Below are 12364 nucleotides of genomic sequence, written 5' to 3' on the forward strand. Positions count from 1 at the left end.
CTGATCCTTTATTTGTATAATATTTCACCGTATACACATGTACTTCAATATTGAATATATCACACTTAAACTGTACAAGTGTTACAAGTGGTAACTTGTTACTCGGCAGTCGATAATGATAAAGTGACCTCGAGGCTATTGTTCCAGTTGCTTATATAGGCTATGCTTATCGCTGCTCATACTATTGATATGTTGGTTGTTTACTAAGATAAAGTTGTTTTGATGATTTTTCTTTAGTGTTTACTGAAACATAACGTTGTGGTTAAATGTTAAAATATTAACTCGCGCAATTGTTAAAAATTTCTCTTTCTTAGCTAGCTGTGGTGGAACACGCTCACCGCATTTTGTTAGCTTTTGACAGTTCACACGCTTGTCCGTTGTTTGACCTTCTCTATAAATATACGTTCTCTGGTACAGGTAAAAAAGCTTAACTATAAATAGAGCAAATATAATTTGGTTCTTGAATTGGATAATAATAAAGAGTTTATATGGTAGTGACTTTTCCAGATTATCTTTTGGTGGTCTAATAGTGGAATTCTGTAAGCAGTCTCTTGTCACTATTTGAGGATTTTGTAAAGTCTCAACTTGTGACTGGTTACTATTCACTAAACAGTCTCTAGCGTTAGTCTCTAAATATTGACTCAAATTTGAGACCTGATAGTTAGCAGGTCACAAAAGTAAAAAGAACTTTTGTTTGCCATTTTGAATATACTGAATAGAGACCATCCGTGATATTAATCGTTTGTCGTTTTTTTATATTTTGTAAGCAACTCAAACACGAAATGGTTAAAAAATAATTTTGCACACAAATATTATGAAACAAAGTCAACATATATTTTTATTGGTAATTATGTTTTTTCACTATGTTATAGAAAATTTAATATTTGTTATCGACATATTTATTTTCATTCAATTCTAAAAACATCTTTGAATAATGAAATGTAATAGATTTTGTGACTGTCCCTTACAGAATAGTAAAATCGTCTCAAATCACAAAAATTGTCTCTAACTTGAAATCTCAAATTTAGAGACTTAAAACTGTATCACAGTACAGAATCGCACGGTAAGTCCAATAAGGAAAAATTATAATAGATTGCCTTACATCCACTGAGACAACGGCCTCTCGACTCAATAATCTCAATGCACTTTAACTTCCGGCGATCTCACTGAAAAGTACTTCCGCGCAGAAACAAGTTTTTTAATTAAAATTATTGAATTTATTTCTTTCACATTTTAATTCTCTCCACTTTGCTTCAGGGTTGGTGGATTAAAAAGTTAAAAATATTAGATTCATTGAAAATCGAAAAAATACGCATTTTTAAACTTTGAATGCAAATATCTCAAAATCCACAAGGAAGTGGCAACTATATATTTTCTTGAGCTGGAGGATCTCCTATGTCCGTACATACCCATTTTAACCCCGAAATCGGTGGATGCAATTCTAAAATTTATCCGTATTCATCGTTAAAAATTGTCCCTGCTCAGTCTTTAATTTCTTTAAATACTATTATTAAAATTTATTTCAAAATCGAGATACAAAACTTATATTAAATGTTTCACTGGAAATCCGAAAATGGGTAAAATAATTGAAAAATTAAACTGTTTTCATGACAATTTGTTTTCTTTATGCGCTTCATTTTTTTATTTGTTGTTTTCATTAGCAAATTACCCACAGTTGTAAAATTATCCGGCAAAATGTTAATGGAAAACTCCATTATTTTTATTTAGGTTTTCAACTTCGACAAGCTATGCAAAACAAAGGCTAATATCAGATTAGCCGAATAGTTGCAGAAGTGTTGCAAACTTTCACAAGCTTAGCAGTATTGTCGTTTGTATTACGTGCCTCGAACAAACCCTTATACTGCAACATTTTTGCGTCGAATTTGATCCCTTGCTATACTGCCGCAGTGATTGAGACATGAACCAGAGAACTGCAAAACTCACTTTTTCCTTGAATCAGCTCATACGCAAAAGTTTCTATTCAAGTCCAATCACTGAGCGAAACACAGCGTTGAGTAAAAATCAGCTCATGTTGCCGAATCGCTCATTCGCGTACAATGTGAGCCTTCGGTCCGAAATGCTTTGCTCACGTTTGCTCACTTCACGAAATATTTAGCTCATGCTCGCTCACTTTACGAAATGTTTAGCTCAGTGATTGGAATTGAATAGAAACTTTTGCGTATGAGCTGATTTAAGGAAAAAGTGAGTTTTGCAGTTCTCTGGTATGTATATAGTTTTTGTTACTTTGTTCGCGATCAGCTTATGTGTCACATGCATTGCACTAAGAATTTGGTACACAACTTATATTTTAGTATGTATTTGTCATCCCGTCGATATGGAGCAAGAAGATATTTTAGAAAAAATACGTACAAACGCCTACACATTGTCAGCCCGACATAAGGGAAGGAGCCATGTTTGGAATATATTATCTGAAATTAATAAAGAGGATGGCACTATTTGGAATGGATTTACATATATACTGCCAATCCTGTAGCAATATTTTAAAATATTTGCCAAAAAATTCTTCAAATTTAAACAGACATATGTATGTATGTAAGTGCTGCAAATCGCTTAAGGAGACGGCGCTTTTATTCAAGCACAGTGAGTTTATTCATATGCGTTGAGTTTTCTCATACCCATTGAGTTTGCTCATAGGCGTTGAGTTTGCTCTTTTGTGTTTTTGTTTTCATTCAACACGATCATTGTTGAGCCGAATGAGCGAACGCTTGAGTAGAGCTGTTTCAACACGAGCGTGAATAAACTCAGCAAGCAAACGAATTTACCGCAATTGAGCTGAATTTAGCTCATTCACGAATGCCATTTTGAGCGCTTGAGCCGAATGTGCTGATAGTTCGGGTATTGATCGTGCATGAACATTTTTGCGCTCAACGGAAGCCGTTTTCTGACATGAACATCCCTCAACTATATGAAATTGGGAAAATGGAAATAAATAGGTTACACATTGCTTAAAGATACCTCAAAACTTTGTTGACAAGCTCTGGATTGGAAAGCCCAAAGAAAGTCGTAAGAGAAGCCGCCCTAAGACTACGTGGATATCGACAAATGCGGAAAATCGTGGAATGAACAATAGATGATAGCAAGCAGGAGCAGATTGAAACGCTTTATTGAGGCCCAATGCTACACAGAAAATTATGATTAAAGCAAAGCTGAACTTTACATTTATTTTTTTAACCACTTAAATAAATGAAATTATAAACAAATACATTTACTATTTTTTAATAATTTTTATTTTGTTTTCAAATAACTGACTTCTGAATGCTGTAAATTTGTGCAATACGTACTTATTTTTTGAATTGTTAAAAAGGGAAGACATTAAGTATTAGTAATAATGTATGTATGTATATATAAAAAATATATAAACTTCTGTCAACTTATTAAGCACGACAACGTGATATAAATTACCTAATACATACACACAAAAATATGTTTACTGAAGACCCCTGTCAGTCAAAAGTGGTGATAAAACCAGTGAAACACTAGGTTTTGAAAAGAAGTGGTAACCACTTTTCTCATTTAGTAGTGTCATATAAGAAAAAGTATATCTGAGCTGCTCTAATATCCCCAATCGACAGCTGATGCTGGGTTACATTTTCTGATTCCCAATTTGAAATATATTTAGAATTCTAAACAAACATTTTAAATTTAAATTTTTTTACTTTTTCTTTATTAATATACAATTTTTACATAATTACAAATATATTTAATAAACAAATTATTAATATCTGAAAATAAAGAACAATTAAATAATTACACATTTTTTCTCTATGCACTAGCGCCATGTGCAGGTTATTTTTTTAACTTAAATGCTATGAAAAAAGTTATCTCATTTCTTGATTTATTTCAACATTCATTTCTTTTTATAGCATTGGAAATCAGAATAGAACTGGAAATAGCAGCAGTAGCAATATCATATAAATTGTTAAGTAAGTATGTGAAAATAGTGTGTGTTGTGTGAAATTGGACTGCGCAGTCCAATATAATACGCAAAAATAAATACATTGTATGTACATGTGTTTTATGCGTTTAAGGCGGCCTGCACAAACCAATATAAAGTGTGAAAACAAATGTTTGTTTTATATATTATTTTAAATGATCAGATAATATTAATATTTCTTTCACATATTATTATTATTTTTTTTTAATTAATCTTTCTTTTCAGAGTTTATCACTATTTTCATTTAATTAATCTTTGCTTTCAGAGTCAATTCTATTTGTATTTAATATATTTTGTTTTTTTTTCAGATAATATTAATCTTTTCTTTCAGATATTATTATCATTTCATATAATTAATTTTTCTTTTAGAGATCTTCAATTCTATTTAATTATTCTTTATTTTCAGATATTAATAATTTTTGTATTAAATATATTTGTAATTCTGTAAAAATTGTATATTAATAAAGAGGAAATAAAAAAAAATTTAAAATGTTTGTTTAGAATTCTAAAAACATTTTAAATTGGGAATAAGAAAATGCAACCCTGCATCAGCTGTCGATTGGGGATATAAGAGTAGCTCAGATATACTTTTTCTTATATGACACTACTAAAGGAGCGCAACAGAGATATACATTATGATCACACGTATACGTACGTGTAAGCAGAAAAGTGGTTAGAATCTGCACAACGCCTATGGCGGACTTACCACTTTTTTCAGTAGTTTGGAGGGTTTGAAAACCTAGTGTTTCAATAATTTTTTCACCACTTTTGGCTGGTAGAGTATGTACCATTCATATATGTATGTGTACATTCATGGTTTTCCATAAAAAAATATGCTCATCCGACATTAATTTCATTTATAAATATATTTTTATATAATTTGTAGACTTGTTCAACTTTTCTAATTGTATTTATATATATCTTATATACACAAGTTAATATAAATACATACATAATTAGAACATATTTGTAGGTATGGATATTAAGGTGTTTTAAAAAATTAATTAAAGTAAGAATATTTCGATTGTTAAGTATATGGGAGACTTAAATAAAAATAGGAACCCCTTAGAATTGAGCAATAGGGCTCATGTTTGGTGAGGATTTTTTTTACATCAAATAGAAACACTTGAGAGGATAACGCTTAAAATTTTTTTAAACACCCTAATGCATATGTCATATAATATGTTTATAGTTTTGATGTTCATATGTTAGGTGTACTTGTATGTTTTGAAAATGATACACATACATATGTATGTATGTTTGTGCTACATAAGAATAATAATGTATGCCCTATTTGATGGGTAGGTTTTATAATTGTTTTTACTTCATAAGTACATAACTATTGCAATAAATACATCAATGAATGTATCTACATTGATGTAGTGTAATGCGCGTTTCTATATACATATGCTTACTTACATAGTATTTGCTTATCTTAACCAATTGCATTCATTTGTGTATATTTGCGCCAAATTTTATAAGCATTTATAATTATATTGTGTAGTATAATCGGTGGCACTTGTTGTCTTTTGTACTTTTAATACCACAATAATGTTATCTATGGGTTTGTAATATACTAATGCCTATGTACATGTACGGCTACTTTTATTCCAAGTAAGAAAATCTCTTCACGTTAGATAGATACTTTATTAAGTATGTAAAGTAGGGTATAGATATTACTTAGTATTCGTGATATCCATTTTAGGAATTTTAGGTTAGACAAACTATAATCGATACATTTGCTTTAATGAGACATACATATGTATATAGAAAAGCTGTAACTTTAGCCCAGAAAGATGAAAATCACGTTTTTTCGGATTATTTAGGAAATGGCCCATTGCTACACGCAAAGGTTTTGTCAACAAATTTGGTTTCGACAGCTTAAATAATTTATGTGTGACGTATAAGTGGCTGTGCCCATTTCCAAAATCAGGCTCCTCAGGTGATGGCGGATAGACAGTTATTGTTAAATCAATTCGTCATGTTCGTCGTTAAGAGAACAAAGCTGTTCAACATATTGGGAGAGTAAAAACATAATTAATTGCTTAAAAAACATAGAGAACTGAATGCAAATTAAAACATTTTAGAATTTTTAGAAATTTTATATATAAATGAATTATTCGTGGAAAATGTTTAGCACATTATCAGCTTAAAACAATTCGGCTAAATACTTTGTACATTGTTTTGTTGTTTATCCACTTGAAAATTTATAAATTTTTTCGTCGACAAAATTGCTTTTATAATATATAAGTACCTTCCATATAAAGAAGCAAAAATGCATTGGAAGACGTATGTATATTTAATAAATATATAAATGTAATTAGGTCTAAGCCAGCAGCTCCGATTGTTGACTTTGGTACTGGCATCATATGTATCTTTACTGCGTTGTAGTCAAAGATATCATACTGTAGCTATTCCGCTATTTTTTTATGTTACATGTTTTGTTTGGTTTGTTATGAATTTATGTGTTCGCCCATCATCTAACAAAGTAGACGCGGTAACTGGCGATGCATCTGCTAAGAAGATTTTCTGTTCCACATAGTGTGTCAAAACAAAAACGCCTTTTTCATTAACAACAATTAGTAAAAACCATAGATATCGAAATGCATGGAATCAAAAATTATTGAACCCAGGCAGTTATATTAATTTGTTCTGAAAAAATTGATTTTTATACGCAAATTGAACACATGCTTTTGATTTGAAATATAATATTTTATATAAGAATTGTTTTGACTTTTAACGATCTGCAACGATTGTCCCCAGTTTCTAAGCTACCTCCCCACCAATTTTCAGTCAAATCAGTTCAGCCGTTCTTGAGTTATAAATTGTGTGACGAATTATATTTACTCAGATTAAAAAATCGAAGGTGATTTTGCAAAAAAGGACCATAACGGCACATAACGCAAAGTGTTTTCTTCTTATATATGACATAATACATAATATATTTAACTTAAACACAAAAAAATGTTGTAATAAGACACAATCATCAATCAGGAGGATGAACAGTTACAGTCTTGTCATTTGATTTACCATCAATGACACGTTTTTTTATCAAAAGAAAAATGAACAAGGGAACTATGGTGTGTAAATACGCACCGAAACTAGTTAAATATTTCTATTGTGCTCTATAAGCGCATATAGAAAGAGGGAATGTGGTAGCTAAGACAAAGATTAAATTTTTCAAATAATTTGTGAATATATACATGTATTTAGCATGGTAAAGAAAGGACATTGAGGACACGAAAGACCTACCGTATTTCCTATCGCCCAGAAAACCCCGTCAAATATTTATCTTTTGTTTTGACATAGCACACGAGTAATTGCTAAGTGGGAATATAATATACTTATGTATATGTATATATTTCATACTCATTGCAGGAGTTGAAAATATCTGTTTTCTTCTAGTAACGAGCTCAACGACGTTGTCATGTCATTGATTATCATATTATTGCTGGGATGTGTTGAACTGCTAACAGCTTGCTGGGCGTTTTGCTCGTAATCAGGCCTTTCATTGTCGTGATTGCTATTGCCATGTGTGCCGGAATCGTTAGTATGTAACCAGTTTTGGCAGTTCTGTACATATTCAAGTGTGCGTTGGTATGTATCGAAACGCATACCGCCATTAGCGACCGATTCGTTGTTTGGAATATAGGTCACATTTTGTCCATTATTTCTACTACTGCCAAATAATTCAGTAGTTGATGCCGCAACTGTTGTTATTGTTGTGGTTGGAAAGTTGTTTATGAAATGTCCTACTGCTGGGCCTACCTGGATTTGATTGGTCGACATTGATTGCATGGTCATAGCGGTAGTCACAGCTGTTTGTGTTGTAGTGTTTGCTGCCATTATAACTTTAGTTGGTGGGTTTGGTTGCCGTGATTCCAATATGGGGGACATTTGGGATTGACTGATATCGCCACATTGAATTTCGGCAACAGCTAATTTGCAGACTGGGTCACTCAATGCTGGTAAGGCTGGCCTTTGAATTTGCAACATTTGCTGATGTTGCTGAAACCGTCGCTCCGTACTAGGTAGTCGGTAAAATAGGTTATTATTTACACCCACAGCTTCAACTGCTGTAATCTGCTCAGCGCAAGGTTTCGAAATACTGTCGGCTGTAGTTTCTGGTAAACTTGTCATTGACGAATCGACGCAAATAGCTGTATTTTCTTGTTGTGACTTTAGCTGTTGTTGAAATTGAGAATGCTGTTGGTGCTGATACTGGTGTGGTAAATTTGAATTGTGTACTCTAGAATGAATATTCAAATTCTCCATGCGGAAGTAGTTAATCGCCAAATGATGTTCGAATTGCTGTTGCGGTTGCTGTTGCTGATGCAATTGGTCGGCTAGCATCCTGTCATTTGTTGAATTGTTATAATTACAGTTATATTCCATATCGTGATGTTCTGCTACTTGTGAGTTGGCGTGATAGTAGTTGTATGTTGAATTAGGTGCTTGAGGACTACTCATTTCATAATTAAGAGTGCGGGTGGAACTTTCCCTTGCCGTCACACAATAATTGGATAAAGGAGACATAATTTGACCTATTGTTGTTTGGTTTTGTGTTACGCAAGTTAAAGCGGGGCTGTTTGGATACATGGTGGAAGAAGCTGATGTGCACGTTGCTTTTACAACATCACTTTCTATAAGTTGGGAAGTTTGTGCTTGTTTTGCCGTATCATCAACGATCGATGAAGCTTTTATTTCTTTTGGTTTCGTTTGTAATGGCTGTTGGCTTGTTGGCTCCTGTTGCCGAGTTGAATATGGTTTATCGGCTACTTGATTAAGATATATAAGCATTTCATCTGGTAATACCAATTTATTCTCGATAAGTTCATCTTCTTCAACTTCGTCCAGATTAACTCTTTCGTTTGGATGATGTTCACGAGATGAAGCGATAGGTTTCGCTCCAACACAATTAATTGTTTTTAATTTATCCTGATTGTCTTCTAAATCTATGCTATTAGCTGTGCGAGTTCTGCTGGGCATTTTGTATGGAACAAATGGAACGTAAGTCGGCTGAGGAGATGCACGATGATTGTTTTCTGTCCTTGTGGGCTCAGATTGACGACGCTTAAAATGTCCTTGAGAAGATTTTAACAGTGAGCATGAAGTACAATGTTCTTCAATGAGTTGTGGAAATAGAAGGTTTGGTATGGAGCTACGACCACGGTCGCGAGGTGGAGTTTTGTGCTGATAATTTTTGTTTTGAAGACGCAAACGTGATGATATCAAATGCGAGGATGGTGGTGGTGGCAAACTGTGGCTGTTCACATTGTTTCTATTCAATTTAATTATATTATTGCACAGAGAACTATCAGTAGCGGTCGCTGAATTGCTTAACATCAAGTTATTTGCTGGGCTTTTGTCAATGGTCATAGTGTTATTAATATTGCTGTTGGCGTTCACGTTGGTACCACCATTAGCATTATAATTACTACTGTAGCCGCTCAAAACATTAGAAGTTATATTCGAAAGTTGGCTTGATCTTCGCGAACAGCCTGGCGATATAGGATCATAGAAAGAGCCTATGTTATATGTTGGTCTCATAGTAGATATGGAAGACACCTGAGAGGATTGGCTACTGCGCCTACTTTGCATACTGCAATAGTAAGTGCTAGCATTGGAATTCTGACTATCACGTCTTAAAAATTGCTGTTGTTGTAAACGGGTCTGCAGCTCAGTTGTATGACTTCCTGTCATTTTGGACATGTTATCTGGGCTGGGCGGCGACATTGGGGAAGTGGTTGACTCCATTTTTAAATTATTTATTCTTTTATTTAATTCACCAATTCCTATGCCAACATTTCGACGTGCTTCAGGAATGTTTGATAACATCACTGAACCCAAATTTATACCTTTTGCCTGTAATCGACCCCGAAGACGCTGCCGCGACATAGTTCCACCAAGAACCCCGCTTGCACCACCCCCGCCTCCCAGGCCACTATTTATATTTCCGCAGCCACCATTTCCGGCGTTGACCGCACTACCAATGCTTACCATTGCACGCAAAACATATGGCAAATCTTCAACTTCCAAATCTTCGTCATACTCCCAACCCTCATCAAGGGGCGCTACAGAGCTCAATTGAAATTCGTCAGCCCTAAAACCGGTTCCTGAAGTAGAATTTTCGTTGTCACGAATATTACCAGTCGAACGTAATTGTGACCTATGTACCAATAGCTGATTACCCTCTGCCCCGTTGGGGCTGTGATCCGGAGAATTAGCATCAGATTCCGATTTGATGCTTGGACTTGAAATGCTGTTTGTTTTGCCCGAGTGCATGTCATCGCTACGAGGACTTGAATCGAATTGAGGATGATTGTGATTATGAAGTTGCATATGTAAGGAAGATTTTAAACCATTTGATCCAATCGCACTGCTGGTAATACCATGCCCATCTATACCACCATTATCATCCTCGTTGGAAGACCCCTTGTGTTTTTTGCTAGCATAAAAGTCGGCACCATGGACTGTTTTTACGTGTTTACGTAAAGAGCTAGGGTCGGTATAGCGTTTGGTGCATCCTGGTGCTTTACATATATATGGTTTCTATTAAAAACAATATTATATGAATATTAGTATAAATAAATGCATACAAATGGGAATTAGTGGGACAAATGAGGTCATACTATTTTCAAAATTAATGAAATATTATATATAGATATCTTATCTTACCTCATTGCTGTGTGTGCGATTTTGGTGCTTAGCGCGATCACTTGCATTGCTAAAGGCTTTACTGCAACCAGGGTACTCACAGGTATAAGGCTTCTCGCCTGTATGTGAACGTAGATGGGTTTTTAAATTCTCAAGACGGGAATATGCCTTGCAGCAACCCTCAAACTATAAAAAAGAGATATAAGAATATGTACATATATGTTAATAAATAAATATAGTTATGAGCGAATTTATGTGTCACAGCCTATAACTCTAAAGTACATTAATCATGCAACCAACAGACTAATCACTATGAAGCAGAATTTTTTGAAGCTTGGATGTAGAACTGTTAATAACAAAATTGTATCATTACATTTTATGCATCTACACTATCCATTCATGTTTGTACATGATAATTGTTTTATACATCTACCGAAACTTACCGTGCATTTATGCGGCTTTTCCCCCGTGTGCCGCCGCATATGTACAACCAGCATATATTGGGCCTTAAAAGGCTTTTCGCCACGAGAACATTCAATCCATCGGCAAACGAATGTTTTCTTATTGGTCTGTACGTGATCATTGTTAATATGTTTAACTAACTCTTCCTGCGTCACGAACTCTATACCACAATCACGCCAATGGCAGTTGGTTTCTATAAAATCACCCGGTTCGTCTTTTATGTCGGTAGTGTCGACAATGGGGCACTCATAGTCGCTGTGTGGTGTTGTTGTATTACACTGAACATTGCTAGAGCAGGGTGCCAGTGGACTCTTGATGATTTTGCACCGATGCAGGAGTGTGTTTGATGACGCACTATCCGCTTCAACTTGTGCTACACCACTTGATGTTGAAGTCGGCAGCTCTGGCTTAGTTTTATTTATTAATGCCACGTCTTCATAATACTATAAATAATTAAAAAGTACGTAGATATGGAGCATGTAAAAATAAATTGTTATTTGTAAAAAACAAAAATAGTGTAAATAAGTACAGCTAAGATACATATGCATGTATACGCACTTATAAAACAGTTTTATATTTATAGGAAGCTCACAAATGCTTACATTTTTTGAGATAGTGCCTGGATTTGGCGTATTTACTATGTCACTAACATTATTTTTATTGATTTGTGGCATTCCTCCAGCGTTGCTTGTGCTACCAACACCATTGTTTGTAACTGTTGCTGCGACAGCGGCTGCGGCAGCTGCTGCTGATTGCAGTGGGTGTATATGTCCCATAGCAAACATACTGGCAGCTGCAGCTTGATGTGATGGCATAGGATGCAGTAAACCAGCACTAGCGCGTATTAAATGGGCTTGTAGCTGTTGCAAATGAGGAACTGGACTGATAGTACCAGCTGATAAGTGACCGTACGATCCACTAGCGGTGCTGCTGGAGCGCGAACCATTCATAATTGTGGCCAATGAGTTTGGTGAAAATCGAATCATTGAATTTATATCGAAGGAATCCGAATATGGCGAGGAGGAAAGGGCACGTTTCCGACTAATGCTGGCCCGTATACTTCCCGCTCGTGAATTATTCAGTCGGGATCCATCGACGCTCAAATGAAAATCGGTACTTGTTAAGGAATTGGCAGCTACTGCTGCAGCTGCCGCCGTTGCTGGATGTAGATCACCCAGGGAACTAACAGCACGAGCACCTAAATAATCACCAGAGTTGAAAGTTAGCCCTGTTAAATGAAATGTTGAAGGACAGCCTGTGTATGGATCTGCAAAAGAACAAAGCTAGTAT

General features: G+C 34.8%; 1 protein-coding gene across 2 annotated transcripts in view; it reads right to left on the bottom strand.

Moving 5' to 3' along the window:
* Positions 1–2312: 2312 nt before the first annotated feature.
* Positions 2313–12364, bottom strand: part of LOC126765665 (transcriptional activator cubitus interruptus) — a 42517-nt gene continuing 32465 nt past the window's right edge. For both annotated transcript variants that reach the window (XM_050483235.1, XM_050483234.1), the window contains exons 3-6: positions 11677–12341; positions 11056–11517; positions 10634–10798; positions 2313–10507 (exon numbers count right to left, since the gene is read on the bottom strand). In XM_050483235.1, the coding sequence (XP_050339192.1) occupies positions 7325–10507; positions 10634–10798; positions 11056–11517; positions 11677–12341 (4475 nt within the window). In that variant the 3' untranslated portion in view covers positions 2313–7324. The remainder of the gene's footprint in view (positions 10508–10633; positions 10799–11055; positions 11518–11676; positions 12342–12364) is intronic.

This window comes from Bactrocera neohumeralis, unplaced genomic scaffold (genome assembly GCF_024586455.1).
Source record: "Bactrocera neohumeralis isolate Rockhampton unplaced genomic scaffold, APGP_CSIRO_Bneo_wtdbg2-racon-allhic-juicebox.fasta_v2 cluster11, whole genome shotgun sequence".
NCBI classification, from domain to species: domain Eukaryota; kingdom Metazoa; phylum Arthropoda; class Insecta; order Diptera; family Tephritidae; genus Bactrocera; species Bactrocera neohumeralis.